Source organism: Leptosomus discolor, chromosome 5 (assembly GCF_034619465.1).
Source record: "Leptosomus discolor isolate bLepDis1 chromosome 5, bLepDis1.hap2, whole genome shotgun sequence".
NCBI lineage: Eukaryota > Metazoa > Chordata > Aves > Leptosomiformes > Leptosomidae > Leptosomus > Leptosomus discolor.
The window spans coordinates 19426721-19440631 of record NC_141395.1 but is presented as its reverse complement, the minus strand read 5'-3'; the positions used below and the strand labels follow the sequence as shown (position 1 = coordinate 19440631).

Here is a 13911-nt window from a genome sequence, read left to right as displayed (position 1 = left end):
GAAGGTCAAAACCTACCAAGAGAAAGGCTGCTCCTGGTGCATTCTCAAGAACTGATTTTTTAATTTTAACTTCACAAGCCAAGCCATTCAAGAAAAAACTACTTAAAATGTACAGTATTAACCTAAAAGGAGACCCATGCATTTAATACCACATGGGGGCAGCACATTCCACAAATTAGCGTTTTCTTAAAAAAAGCGATCTGGTAAAGTACAGCAAAACCCAAAATCTGTAACATTAATTCTATCCGATACATGATCAAACATGCAGATACAGTAGAAAACATGTCTAATAACTCTCCAATACCATCATTAGTGGTCTAAAAGCATACTCGTTCCAAGTTAACAAGCAGAGAAATAAAGAGTAGCTCTAAAGATGTGAGCTACAGGCTTTGAACTTGAAAGCCTCTCCTCCTCTTTCTGAAACCCCGCTACATTTATTAAGCAAAAAGAAACACAGCACATAGAATCAGAGGTTCCAGGCAGCAACATCCTGCCAGATCAGGATCTTTTAGCATCAAATGAACTGGGTCATTGGCTCATCAGACTCGTGTCACAACACTGCGGCTTGACATGTTATGAGAAATTTTGGCTTTGAACAAAGGCTGGCTTGAAAAAAACCCACAGTTGCTATTTGATGGCTGTGAGACACTGGAGTGCAAAGCTTTTTATACTGGTACAGCAGTAAACCTAGGATAAATATGATGCACTTCTGACCGATGAAATAAAGGTTTCAGGTATGAAAAAAAAAAATTCAGGAAATCGAGAAGAAATTCTCAAGATTCTGGGACATCAAATAGAAAATTTGTCCTGGCCTGAGCTAGACCTTGATGTTGGCACAGCGCAGGGACAAATTTCATCATATACCTACTGAAAAGGACTTTGTCACCACCAGAATAAACACTTTGCTCACACTTGTTTTGTCCTAGATAGCAAAAAAAAAAAAATTGTTGGTCCTACTGTTGTTTTTAAGAGAGAGTGCCAATCTAGATCTCCAGAAACTTGAAACTTCAATCAGACATAAAAAACAACAGAAAGAAATGAGGAGTAAAAAAAAAGATAGTGGGGTGAGACTGACCAAATATTTACAGACAACTAGGTCTAAACTTCTACTGCAGTTCTCTAGAACAGGAGAATTGACATTTTCTGTTGATGCTTGCAAAAAATAAATACATGAAAGTACGAAAAATTTCAGTTATTTCTTTGACAACTATAGGGACTCACAGGAAAAGTCGGTCAGTTAGTTATACTGCTACCCATGTAAATTCAAGTTTCAGCAATAAGCTTTTACAGAAGTTTTAAAGGGTTTTATATAATGCAGCCAGTCTTTTACATTTATAGTTAAAACAAAATCTGTTATTTTAAATCTCCTCAGCTGCAAATGTACTCTGAAAAACACTGTCAGAGATCTGAGAAAGTGAGAGGAGGAGTCTGCCCCTGCACAGATGCTCTTAGAGTGTGCTGCAATTTTGAGAATATTCATTCTGGATTGCTGGAATCCCTCAGGCCAGCAGTTCTCAACTTTCTGTGCTGTTGCCACACCAACCAAGTTGAGGAGCAGTCCTTGCTATCAAGACAGAGCAGCCATAGAAGGCAGCTCTTGCTTAACTCACAATAGGAGGACACCAATTCATCTGCATTGCTGCCTTTGAAAGAAAAAAAAAAAAAAAAAACAGTATCTGCCTGAGATAGTTCACTGGATTGGCTTTTAAGCATGTCATTTGATTATGCCTATGATGAGTTTAATTCATTTATATTTTTGAGACAACCCTTCAGTTTGGTGTCTCTTGCACTCAATTCTCCTTGACTGTGTAATGAATGATTCATTTGTGAGAAAAAGCGGTGGCCTGATCTCAATATGGCATTTTAATCAAGTTGTAAATATTGCTTTAAAGACAGCAAACCTGAAGTAATAAATCCTCTAAGTCTAGCAAAGCGCAGTGTTTAAAAACAAGTTCATATCCATGCAAGTTCCCCACACTGTTTGTAGCCTGTTCCCCCATGCCCAATCTCCCCTGGAAAAAAGATTCCACAACTAAGACATACTTCACACTGAAGGCCTAGTAAGAGGGAAATTTGGTCACTGAACAGAAAGTGTTACAAAATTTCTCCCCTTCCTCTCCTTTATAGCCCAAATAGCTGTAAGAATGTTTTAGGGGAAATAAATCCTTCTGAGACGTTCTACACAAGGGAACTTTGGTTTTGCCACTTGGCAGAATTTAGGACAAATCCATTGTTATTAGACGCGTGTAGACCTAATGTCAGTCAAACTCTTGTGCTAGTGTGTCAAGAAGTTTCCAAAGCAGGACACAAAACGCACATACTTTCTTTAATACGTACTATCAAAGGCTGCAAAATGCTTACAAAAGGAGATAATGCTACAAAGTCTGTATTAATCTTTGGTCAGTTAAGTAAATTTTATGCTTTATCTGAAAAAATATAATCAGAAAAAAATGGTATTTTTTTCAATATATTTGCTGCAGTAAGAGAGACAAAATTATTTATGCTTATGCTTTTATTTATTCAGTTCCAATATTTCACTTACTGACACAGTTAGGTTCCCCCATGGCACATCAGATGCAGATATATTGTAGTCCTGCCAGTACCGCAAAGTTTTATTGCTAGGATGTTCTGGTTCCACACAATTGCATCTGAAAAGCCAAAATAATATTTTTTTCCTTAATAATAAAAGATGTATCAGATATTAATCCACATTATCAACTTTATGCCATACCAAAATTGTGCTCTACTTCGCCAGATAATTTTGGTTCAAATGAATTCAGTAAATGCATGCTCTGAAGCAGTTTGTAGTTGAGTAGCTAGTGCTATTACTATAGTATAATTTGCCGTGAGGTGCATATGCATATATAGTACGTAACATGACATATTTAAACCACTGTCCACAGCAAGTTTTTCCACTTATTTTCCTCCTATTCTATTGATACTTTTGAGCAGTTTGTAAAATTGAGAACATGCCAGTCCTGTTCCACCCCCTTATACCTGGTACTTCCCTACACGGGGATTAGATGCTATGCCCAGTTCCAGGCTGATCCATTTCTCAAATGCAAACTCTGTGTATCCTCTTTCTTTCTCTCCACCAGAATGCCTTTGCATGCAAAATTGCCAAACTGCCTGGTCAACCGTCAGGGCTCTGCAAGATCGCCAGCACCAAAGGCTCTGTGAACCTCTGTGTCCATTGTTTTTCCTTTCCCCACAGCTGCTTCAAAAGCAAGCTTTTCACTTTAAATTGTGTATTTTAACATACAAAACATGACAAGGCAGTGTGGGAGGACAATACTGCAAATAGGCAATTTAAAATCAAAATTAAGTCTTTAAAGCCTCTGAAGCAACTGTGGGAGGCTTTTTCGTTGACAAAGGCTTCAAAATCTGCAGGATACTCTGTAGGTTCCAAGATGTCAAATGTGCTTTACAGTTCTCTTTAAACTAATCCTACTTTAAAAATCTATAGTACTATCTATCCTGCTAGTATTTTAATGTGTCTATGATGGCTGTAAATAAATTCTGTACTCTCTGATAAAGTTCTCGGGAGTAGCTACAGACAGGGTAACATCTGATTATAAAGTGGAGAGCCATTAAGCATACACTTGCATTCCAGTTCTAGAAGAGTATCAGTTTATTCACTTACCTATGCCATCTGTTTTCTCTGTGGCTGTTTAATCTTTCCACAAAATGACAATTTTTATCTAGATTTGTAATATTTTCTATATAAAAAATTCTACCATCTACATTGTGAATACAGAATAGTGCCACTGTATTTTTTTTATTACAATACTATACATGTGACAACAGCTGCATTTAATACCTACATATAGAGAGATGCAGGTTGTCTTTGTGCAACTCCTTGCTTTTATTTTAAATGCAGCTATTTATAAAAGAAATGAAAAAACCCTTACAGCCCATGAACAAAAAGAAAAAGAAAAAAAAAAAAAAAAAGCAACAGCATTCAAAGAAACAGGGGGCCTGAGCCAAAAGTCCTTGAAGTAGACTGGATGTTTCAAACACATTTATTATGCTTTGGATCAGGCCCTAAGTGAAGAATGAATGAGTGTTCAATGCATACTTTAAAATATTACAAAATGGGTTAAATGAAGCGCATCACTACTAGTGAGCTACGGTAGCATAATAAAGTCAACAAACGGTACGTCTATGTTATCGCAAGGGAGTATTTGATGTTCATGCAACAATACAGAGGTGGCTACTTCAGGTTACTACTGTTTCCTGTGAGCACAGGAGCTCACTGCCCCCTGATGTCCATCGCTGATCGCAGACTGGCCAGATGCTGGGCGATGGCCCATTGGGGTTTGATTACAGTAGGCCAAGGTGATGTGGGCTGTTCAATCACAGTCACTTTCTCTCTAGAAGGGAAGACTGTGCATGTCACCAACACTACAGGGTACAGCTACACTTGCTGCAAACTGCAAAATTACATTTAAAGTTAAAGAAGCCAAAATTTCTATTTCCTTAGTCAGAAACGTGACAATTGAAGCTACAGTTTAATACAGCTCAGGTAATCGACCTTCGGTTGAGATCATCACCCTGTTTATTTCTATATCAATACCACCTTCCTCCTTCACAGCATTCCAGTCTGGCCTTTACCAAGTTCCACAGGCATTTACCAATGGCAGATTGTTCATCAGCAAGTGACTTGTGCATACTCCACCCATGCAGACAAAAATCACCCTGCACCCAGCTTTTGTCACTGCCTGGGTGCAGAATTAGGCCCTAACTGTAAAGATCTGATCCTGCTTTCTACTGAGAACATCATTCAAACAATGATCTCAGTGTTTTGATATAGTAACGTTACATTGTTTTCGATATTACATGTCTTTCGGCAACACTGACATTTTGATGTGAGATTATAACATAGCATAACTGTCTTCCAGCATCACACTAATTGCTTAACATAATAGAAATGGCAAATAGTAAGACACTCCCTGTTCAGCCCAGAAAACACAACTGGAGGTACCATTCAGTGCCAGACCATAAAACATTATCTATCAACATGTGAAATTTCTAACAGATCTAATTGCTTCAATGATGACTACTTCCCAACATAACTGATCTGCATTAATGAAATAAGGCTTTCTACTTTAATCTTTTAAAACTTTTAGGTTCTTTCATAGTTGTTTTTTACTCTGAGAGGTCAGCTCTGAGGAGAAAAAAATACACTGAATTGTTAAACAATAACACATCTGTTTTCTTGATAAAATATTACTCAGAAGGCTGGAATAAGTAAAAATTTATTGCCTCTTGGAGGTTCAAATGCTCTTAAGTTCTTGTAAAGTTGTTTAAAGTGCTTAGCACTTGCCCACTACAGGAGATTTATGTGGTGTTTATGCTATTACCAATGAGCAAGAGACTATACATATACCTACATTTTCTAAGCAACATACTCTGTTTCAAATACAGTACCAACTTAGCAACGTACTCCCATGCTTTTTAGTGGTAAGGAGTCAGCAATCATCTTCTTTATGGTAAAAGATACAGAATGATTCATTTTATTCTTTTCATCACAGCTAGGAAGAAACTACGTTTTTCACGGCTAGAATATAGGCAGGGAAGAATCTGACATTAGTTGTGGTGGCAAAAGCATAGCTGTCACTACAGTAAAAAAAAAAAAAAAAACCTCTGCTGCCAATCTCATAATATACCCATTTCATCACACTGATGACAGAACAACTCTTTTTGCGTCTTTACACTTTCGGCTACTGCGAAACATTCAGATCTCCTGAGAGCAATTCAGATGTACAAACATGGGTGCCTATACACTCCATGGTATCTGTGACATCCATTTGGGTGGGCACATATGTGACAGGGTCTACGGTGACTCATGCCTTTGTTTTCACAGCAGCTGGAGGCTGAGAGATCTGAAATGGCACTAAAAACCCTGTCACAGGTCACTCCCTCCTGTATTTAAAATGTCCATATTTTGCAACTAGGCAGAAATCAGTGGAAGCTGCTTTCTTCTATGGTATTTAGAGATCTAAGGCAGCCTATTACAAAGTACCTTACAAATCTGAGGTAGACTAATAAACCATTTCAGACAAGACAATCTTCAGGAAACTGCAGAACTGTCATAAGCTGCCATTTTTCAGTATGTTGTCTTCAAGACTAGGAGGCATTTACTATTGATGATTCTATCCAATTCACAAAGCAGTGTTTTGGAGCTCCTATTTTTCCAGCACGTACAAATTGCAAGCTACACCTATTTATACTAGCTAAGGATCTGATCTATAAAAGATGCAACTGCAGCTTCTTCATATTAACCAACATACCATTTCCTCTTCCTAGAAGGGCAAAATCTCTTTCTGGCTTACTTAAGATAGAGAATGAGATTTGCTCAATACGAATATTTATACTATTAAAAAATCAACAGGGAAGTATGACAAACAAATTACAAAATGTGCTTGTTCAAATAGTATGTCTCACTGAATATCAGAACACATACTTGGTAATACGAGTAGGAAGTTTTTCCCCTAAGACAAAGTATGCTCTACGAGTGTGCTGTGTGCTGCTCACGTAACAGAGACAGAATAAGAAGTTGGTAAGAAATGAAAGGTAACAACATTAATTTTGTTTTAAAAGTAAGGTATAGAATATAGCATAAGTATTCTTTATGTTGCATTTACAAGGATGAAGTAAAGTATATCAATAGCAGTATGCTATGCATGTTTATGTTCTCTCAAAATACACCCTTTTCACGTGAATTATAGGCACTTGCAGAGTCCTTCTGTTTGTCTAACAACTGCTGTGGGAAGGGGACAACAACAATATCATAGACTATGACTTCTCTGCTGTCCCATACCTACAACAATTGTATATCCCTGGCATTATGTTTACCGTATTCCTTCTCATTTCAATATTCATAACAATGAAATCAAAGTCTTAGTGGAGAAGAGACTGGAGACAAAATAATTAATACTGATGGGAAATGGACTTGTCAGTTAAGTTCTATTCTCAGTATCCCGAAAGCCTCTCAAAGCACAGCTGTCATGGCAAGAAAAGATTTTTTTCTTCATTTATTCATGACATCTGCCATCCTGAATTAGACCATCGAGTCATTAAGCTAAGCAGCCCATCTCTGACAATCACGAACATCAGTAGGCATCCACCTGTATCCTCTAAAGCTGGAAGTCTATATAGTTCAGTTGGTGAAGCTGACGTGGAAAACAGAAAAGCCTATAAATGCACCTAGACAATGCACTCAGCAGAACAATAATTTCACAGACACAGAGGGATAAATCTGAGGGGGAGAAACTAATGTTGGAGTAAAGAAATCTCAAAGAATCAGGTTTCTTTGGATAGCACATCAGAAGGAGAACGCTGTTTTGTCAAGGGGAAAGTCTAGAAAATAGATTTATAATCACATTGTAGTTTGTTAACCTTGACTGTCACTCATAAAGGTTGGTCTTTATTAGCTGTCTGGTGCAGTCCATGAATTCTTAGCAGTACTATAGTATGTAACTGCCATACATCAAAGTTAATGTGCAGAAAAGTAGTGTAATTACGTGGAATACTGACAATTCATCTGAAAGCTTTCACTGAGAAATAGTTCTAGGATGTCACTTCACCCCAATTCCAAAGTTAAAAAAACATACACCTGAGGAGAAGAGATTCAGTATAATGCTGGTTCAGAAATAATATACTAAATATAGAATTAATAAAATTAATAATAATATAATAGTATAATATACCGTAATACTATATGGTCAGCTTAATTTTCAATTGTTCAGGTGTACTGTATCAATACACATAAACGTACTGTAACAAAACCACCCCAGGATTTTATGTAAGCCTTTCTAGATTTTGAAGTCATCATGCAGACCAGCTACCAACTACAGACTGAATGCTGTGGAGAACTGCTTAACAAGGAGATCTGTGTCCAAAGTGGAGGGGATGAGTAGTAGAAAAGAATGAAGCAAGGTGGGCACTCCTGGGGAGAAAAAGAAAATTTAGTCAGCTGAGGTGGGAAGACATAGGGAAGAATAAACGGAATAATTTCTAGAATAAATTGAATAAATGGAAAATAATTTCTGGATCCCAGTGTGTCAAGAAACAAAAGGGAAGCAGCAGTTAAACTCAATGATGGCAGTTGCACAGTTCTGGGAAGACAAGGGATGTTCTTAGGGAAAGACACACAGAATATGGCACAGTTACTTAATTGTAGAAAAAAAATTATTAAGAAGGGGAAAAGAAAATCTACATATCTAGGCTCAAAGAAATCATTACAGGAATTTGAATTCAATTACATGCCTGGGATCCTAATGAGAAATTCTGTGCTTATCATCACTGACTCTTCTCATTCCACCTGCAGCTTAAGGAATACATGGTATAAAATAACATAATTTGCATCCAATAATAATGTATTTATATTAAGTTATATAGACAATGAAAGATTTAAAACTTGCTTGTGCAAACAGTGGTATGCACAAAACTAATCCTCGCAATACCTCCTAGAAGAATTGGTTTCTATAGCCTGCAAAAAGATACTGAGATTGACATGATCTTGGCTCCTTAATTACATCAGAGTGGGATTTTCTACTCCTAATGCTTAAGTACATGTCAATACCAAGACAGATTGCAATATGCATATTACTATGCCAAGAAATCACTTTAAAATTATTCAATGTAATCTGTTAATAATTGAGTAACTTCTGGTAAAGAATTATTAAAACCAACATGAATTCACCACTCTGAAAAAAGAATTAATAAAAACCAAAAGGTATATAAAGTCTCAAGATCTAAGCAACCTCACACTGAGGAATAATTTATCTTCTGTATTCGGAGATAACTATCTTAAAATGCTTCTGTTTTAAAGAATACTGGATTGCTTTCTAAATTACGTTCCTTTCATCCACAATGCTTATTTTGTTTTCCTTTTGAGAACCTCTGTTCTTAATCCACCCAGTTGTAGGGTTCCCCTTTCCTAGCAAAAATGATACCCTAACATTTAATATACACATTAAAACTGATGTGCATCAGTGTTCCAGACAGGATTCACTAACTGGAGATATATTTGCTACAGGGGTAGGAAAACGCAGGAGGAGGAGAGTGCAGAAATAAGGGAGTTGCTATGCCAACCTACAAATGCTAATGGCATGACAAATACAAAAAGGTCAGACGGAGAGAGAGCGCAGAAAAGGAGACAGAGCAACAAAAAGAAAGTGAGAGAAGAGAGAGAAATAAACGCCCAGATCAAAAAGTATGTGTTATTTTATTTAATAAGCAATGCAGCTACTGTATTTAAATTCCTTCAAAACAATGCAGTTTAAAAAGAAAAAAATTGCAGCACAGTAGCACACTGAAAATCAGGTTGTCTTGGTCCTTCTTTTCATTTAGCTCCTAAATTTGTTATTCATAATCATCCATATTGCAAAGATGGTGTTTTAAGAAAAAAGGTACACATGAAGGCTGAATGGATTTGCCTGCAAGTAGATCACCCGATGATCAGGGCTGATATCTCAACACAGAGTAAGAAACAAGTATAACAAAGAAAACTAAAAAAAAGTGCATCAGGACTAGTTCTACATTAATTAGATCAGGCAACAAAAAATATTTTCGGGTTTTTTTGAGATAGAATTCTGTAACAAACTCAACTTGTATCTTCTACCTAAAATGGTAAAAAGGTAAATAAGAATTTTTAAGAAATCTTTTAGGAGGACTTTCAGCTGATTTTGAAATATTTGGGTCTGCCTGATTCTTAAACAAATAAATCCCAACTGTTCTGAATGTTCTTTCCATAACCTTCTAAGGTTTGTTATGGCAGATATTAGTAACGACTCCTATACTCTTAAATATAAGAGGAGATGCATGCAGTACAGTCTTTTACACCAAACTCCTGCAACAGAGACTGTGTGACAGAATTCAAACCCACCCAAAATACAGAATGGATTTTCCTTCTCTCTTGAAAAATGGTTCCAATCTGGTAGAAATATCAACCATTTTAAATTAATATTTTCTTTGTCTTTCTAATACTCTAAAGGACAGAACTAAGAGCATGCCAATGACTTTTCCTGGGTCAAACTCATGTCTTCATCAGGGCAAAGGCAGCAGTACTGGGATGTAGACAGACACCTGTGGACATCCGAGCATCCTCAGAAAGCCCATGGGAGAAGAGAGGAGGGCTGGGCCACAGCATACACTGAAAACCTGAAATATATAGTGTCCTGACCCATATATCATCAACTTTTTAAACGGGCAACATGCAGAATACAGAAAACACAGAGATTTCACTGCATAAATGAGTTTTCTGGCACAGAATTGCTGATCCAAGATAAAGTTTTACGTAAGCTTTAGCTAAGTATTCAAAGAGAAATGAGTTGCTCAACCTTTGGAAGTTCACCCATTGCTAATTAAAGAACTGCCAAGGCTTTACTCACAATTAAAAACTTGTCTTTAAAATCCCCAAAGAGGTAAATGCAAACAGCTGTTTTAATTAGCAAAACAGCAGATACTAATTAGCTTCTGTAACAGAGTATGCTGGTCCTTTAAGGACAGGACCAGTTTCAGCCCAAGTTTGTTATCCATTTAAACTACAAGTAGAAGGACTGGAGTCAGACACTGCAGAAAAAGCTTCTAATTCTTTGTGAAAGCAATATTCCCCAACTTCAAGGACACAAACCCAAGATCTTTATTTGAAGTAAGTTTTTATGCTTATTCGTCTTCTAATTTCTGATCTTTCTGGAACAGAGACATGTACAGGCATTTGAGCAGAGACTGAGGGTTATTTGAAATGTCTTGTCTTGTGATGATCCCATGGGGATGACAATTGTGATACCTTCACGTTCTGGGCAAATGGCCACTGTGTCTGGACAGAGTAATATATGCATATCTGCACAGCAAACCCATGGAGTTCAGGTTGCACCAAGCCTGCTGTGAAAGCACTGGTCATTTGGGCAGCTGATGTAGAGTTGCTCCAACAGAACACATCTTTCCATTCTCCCAACCTGTCGGGGCCGGTTCTGAAGAACTAAGAAAAACTCAGATGAAGGAGAAGGGAGGGGAGAGAACAGAAGAGGCTGGAATTACCGCTTTTGCTGTGTTCAAAGCATAGATCCTTGGAATTGGCAGATGTGCTCTTACAAGATAATCAATAAGCATACTGGCATTTCCAACAATCAGTTTTAAGGTTAAAAAAACCATAAGCCACATCCCGTAAGAGCTATGCTGCCTATAACTATATCTACAGCTTATCATTTCAGTATAGCGGGGTCAGTTGCCATGGACATGATATCAATAATAAACAGGATATTCCTGCAAGTAGAAGATACAATATAAATGCCAGAAGTGAAACGTAACACAAAAGTTTAAACGTCAATTTATTTGTGCTATCTACACAGAGTGAAAGAATAACTGAGACTATAGGTATGAAATGATGACCCCATAAGTAAGTACAAAACTACTATATCAAATAATTTTGATAGCTATATACGTGTTTGAACCATGAGGCAATGGTCAAATCTTTCTTCCAAACATCTGGAAGACACTTGTCCTTCAGGAACTGTGTTTGGAAAAATCCAAAACCGTGGTGCTGATATTCCAACACTGTAGGACAGGACAGGTCAATAGCTGTAACTGAAGGGTGACAGTTCCTCCTCTTTTACCATTCTGCATGCTCTGCACATTCTACATTCAATGAAGACTCTTACCAAAGGCAGGCAGTGAGTAAACAACACCCTTCAAAAATCAGTTTGGGATTCTGATTAATTAATGGAATTATAACTAAAACCAAACCCATTTATTTGTAAACATAAGGATTATGATGATAAAACACTTCCATAAAATATAGAGATACCTATCACTATACCCCTATACAAGCAAGACTGTTCATCTTCTTTCTCTGAAATCTCAAGCAATATCATGGGATTCAGCTAACCATGAGTTAGCTACCCAGGAATCCATATTTCTATTTGTGTTTATGCTTTTCATTACGTGTTTTAACATCTCAGCTCTACCTGTTAAATGGTTTCTGAATGATTTTTATTTTGTATAGTATTTCAACATCTGTTTTTCAAAACTGTATGAGAACATCATATTCTCTTTCCCTTTGAGATGACTACTTTGAAGTGGTAAAGGAAAAAAAATAATCCACAAACACTGCTATATGAGGCTCTTTAGAATAAAATACTGACTTCATAGAAGTTAAGTGAAGTTAAATAAGACCAGGACTTAATAAGACCTCAACTGCATGCATGGTCTCTTCTTGATGTTTATTGCTTTATCTCCAAATTAATATTCCTTTGTCTACTGATTAAACTGTTAGAAAGAATTAATTTTTCTTTCAGGATGATGAGAGCATACATCACAGCAGAACTACAGTTTCTATAATTTAACTTGTTCTGTATATTAAGGTATTTAATGTGCATTCAGATTCAGGATTTGCTAACTATTTTTCTAGTGATAAAATATACCAAGCTCAAATGTTTTCTCTGTTGCTGTGTGTTGTTTTTCCCAGCTTAAAATGCAAATGAGACATTTGGTTGAGAGACTCCTGTTTTTTCAGTGAACAGAAGATGTGGCACTGTTCAAGCATTGTTCCTTTTGGGCCCCACCCTGCTCATGCAGAGGGTTCAAATGGGTTCAGCGAAACAGTAAAGATATTTCAGGGCAGCGGAGGGGCGGATTTTCTCTGAAAATGATTTTTAATGGCATTTTAGTTGCTGAGATGACCAGGCTTAACTGGCCTCAGGACAGACTAGGGTCTTGTCCTTTACTAGAAGAACATTTTTGTTCTTATATCACAGAAACAAGTCTATGAGTTTTTACTTCTAAATGAAACTATATTGATTAAAGCCATTCACATTTTTGTTCCCAAAGTAGAATACTACCTGTCAAAACTGCACAATAAAGCTGCTTAAATGGAGTCGTATTAAAAATCTTGCTATTAAGAACAAGTTGATTATATTAAAATCAATCACTGCTGAGAAGCGCCTAATAATTCCAAATCCACTTCAGTTCTTGGAGCTTGAACCTTAACTGCCAGAGAGGTTAAAATAAAGAAGGTATATCAAATGCTATCCTTTTTAGATAGGTTAATATTTCAATTTGGAGAAAAAAATACAGAGGTATGCTATAAAAATGTTGCCTGAACACCCAATACAATATTATAAATCATCAGTACAAGGGTATAGTAAGAGATCATTGAGTTAACCTCATTAAATAAAAAAGTGAATAAAGACCTAAGCTGAGGTCCCTCCAAGTCTTATTTTTATTCTAGGACCTCCAAGTTGCATGTGTGTAAGCTTTTCCAGACTTTAAGTCAAGATATTTTTTACCTATCTTAAGTAAACATGTACTGCTTGTACACATACCTCCACTAACTACTACTACCATCTGCCAGCATCGTGCCCAACTCAATAGCTCCACATGTTAAGTTTGCAACTACTGTAAACTTTTCCTGCCATGCACTAGTTTGTGTTCCTCACAGAGGAAAAATAACCTATCAACGAAACCTTCAGTGTTAATACAAGAAATCTTACTTACGAGTACTTTGTCAGCAGATCCAAATCATTATGCATGTTGATTGGATATGTCTCACTGAGATGAAACAGCTTCTCTAAGGCCTCATAAATGAAAATTATGCAGATAAGAGAAGCAAAAGCTTCTTCAGTAAATCGGGTAATGTAGCAGACTAGGGAGCTTGCATCAGTTGCAACAAGGATGATGCACAGGATTGCAGTCCACAGCCCAATGCTAGCTCTCAGAGAAAGGTACGACAACCCATACTCTCTAAAATGAAGAAAAAACAATGAAACACCGTTTATCTTTTGTCCAGCCACAGTAAATGGAGAAGAGGCAGCTCCAAAATTTCCTTTGCCTAAGCATATACGATTCTGGGGACAGTCTGAATCAGAAATTATTTACCTATTGTGAACTGAGGACACCATCAAGTCA

The 13911-nt window shown here is 36.9% G+C and overlaps 1 protein-coding gene across 2 annotated transcripts in view; it reads right to left on the bottom strand.

Annotated features, from left to right (window-relative positions):
• The window catches only part of SLC4A10 (solute carrier family 4 member 10), a 121115-nt gene that overhangs the window by 19728 nt on the left and 87476 nt on the right, over positions 1–13911 (bottom strand). For both annotated transcript variants that reach the window (XM_086466115.1, XM_009958455.2), the window contains exons 14-15: positions 13501–13746; positions 2543–2648 (exon numbers count right to left, since the gene is read on the bottom strand). In XM_086466115.1, coding sequence (XP_086322241.1) covers positions 2543–2648; positions 13501–13746 — 352 coding nt within the window. The remainder of the gene's footprint in view (positions 1–2542; positions 2649–13500; positions 13747–13911) is intronic.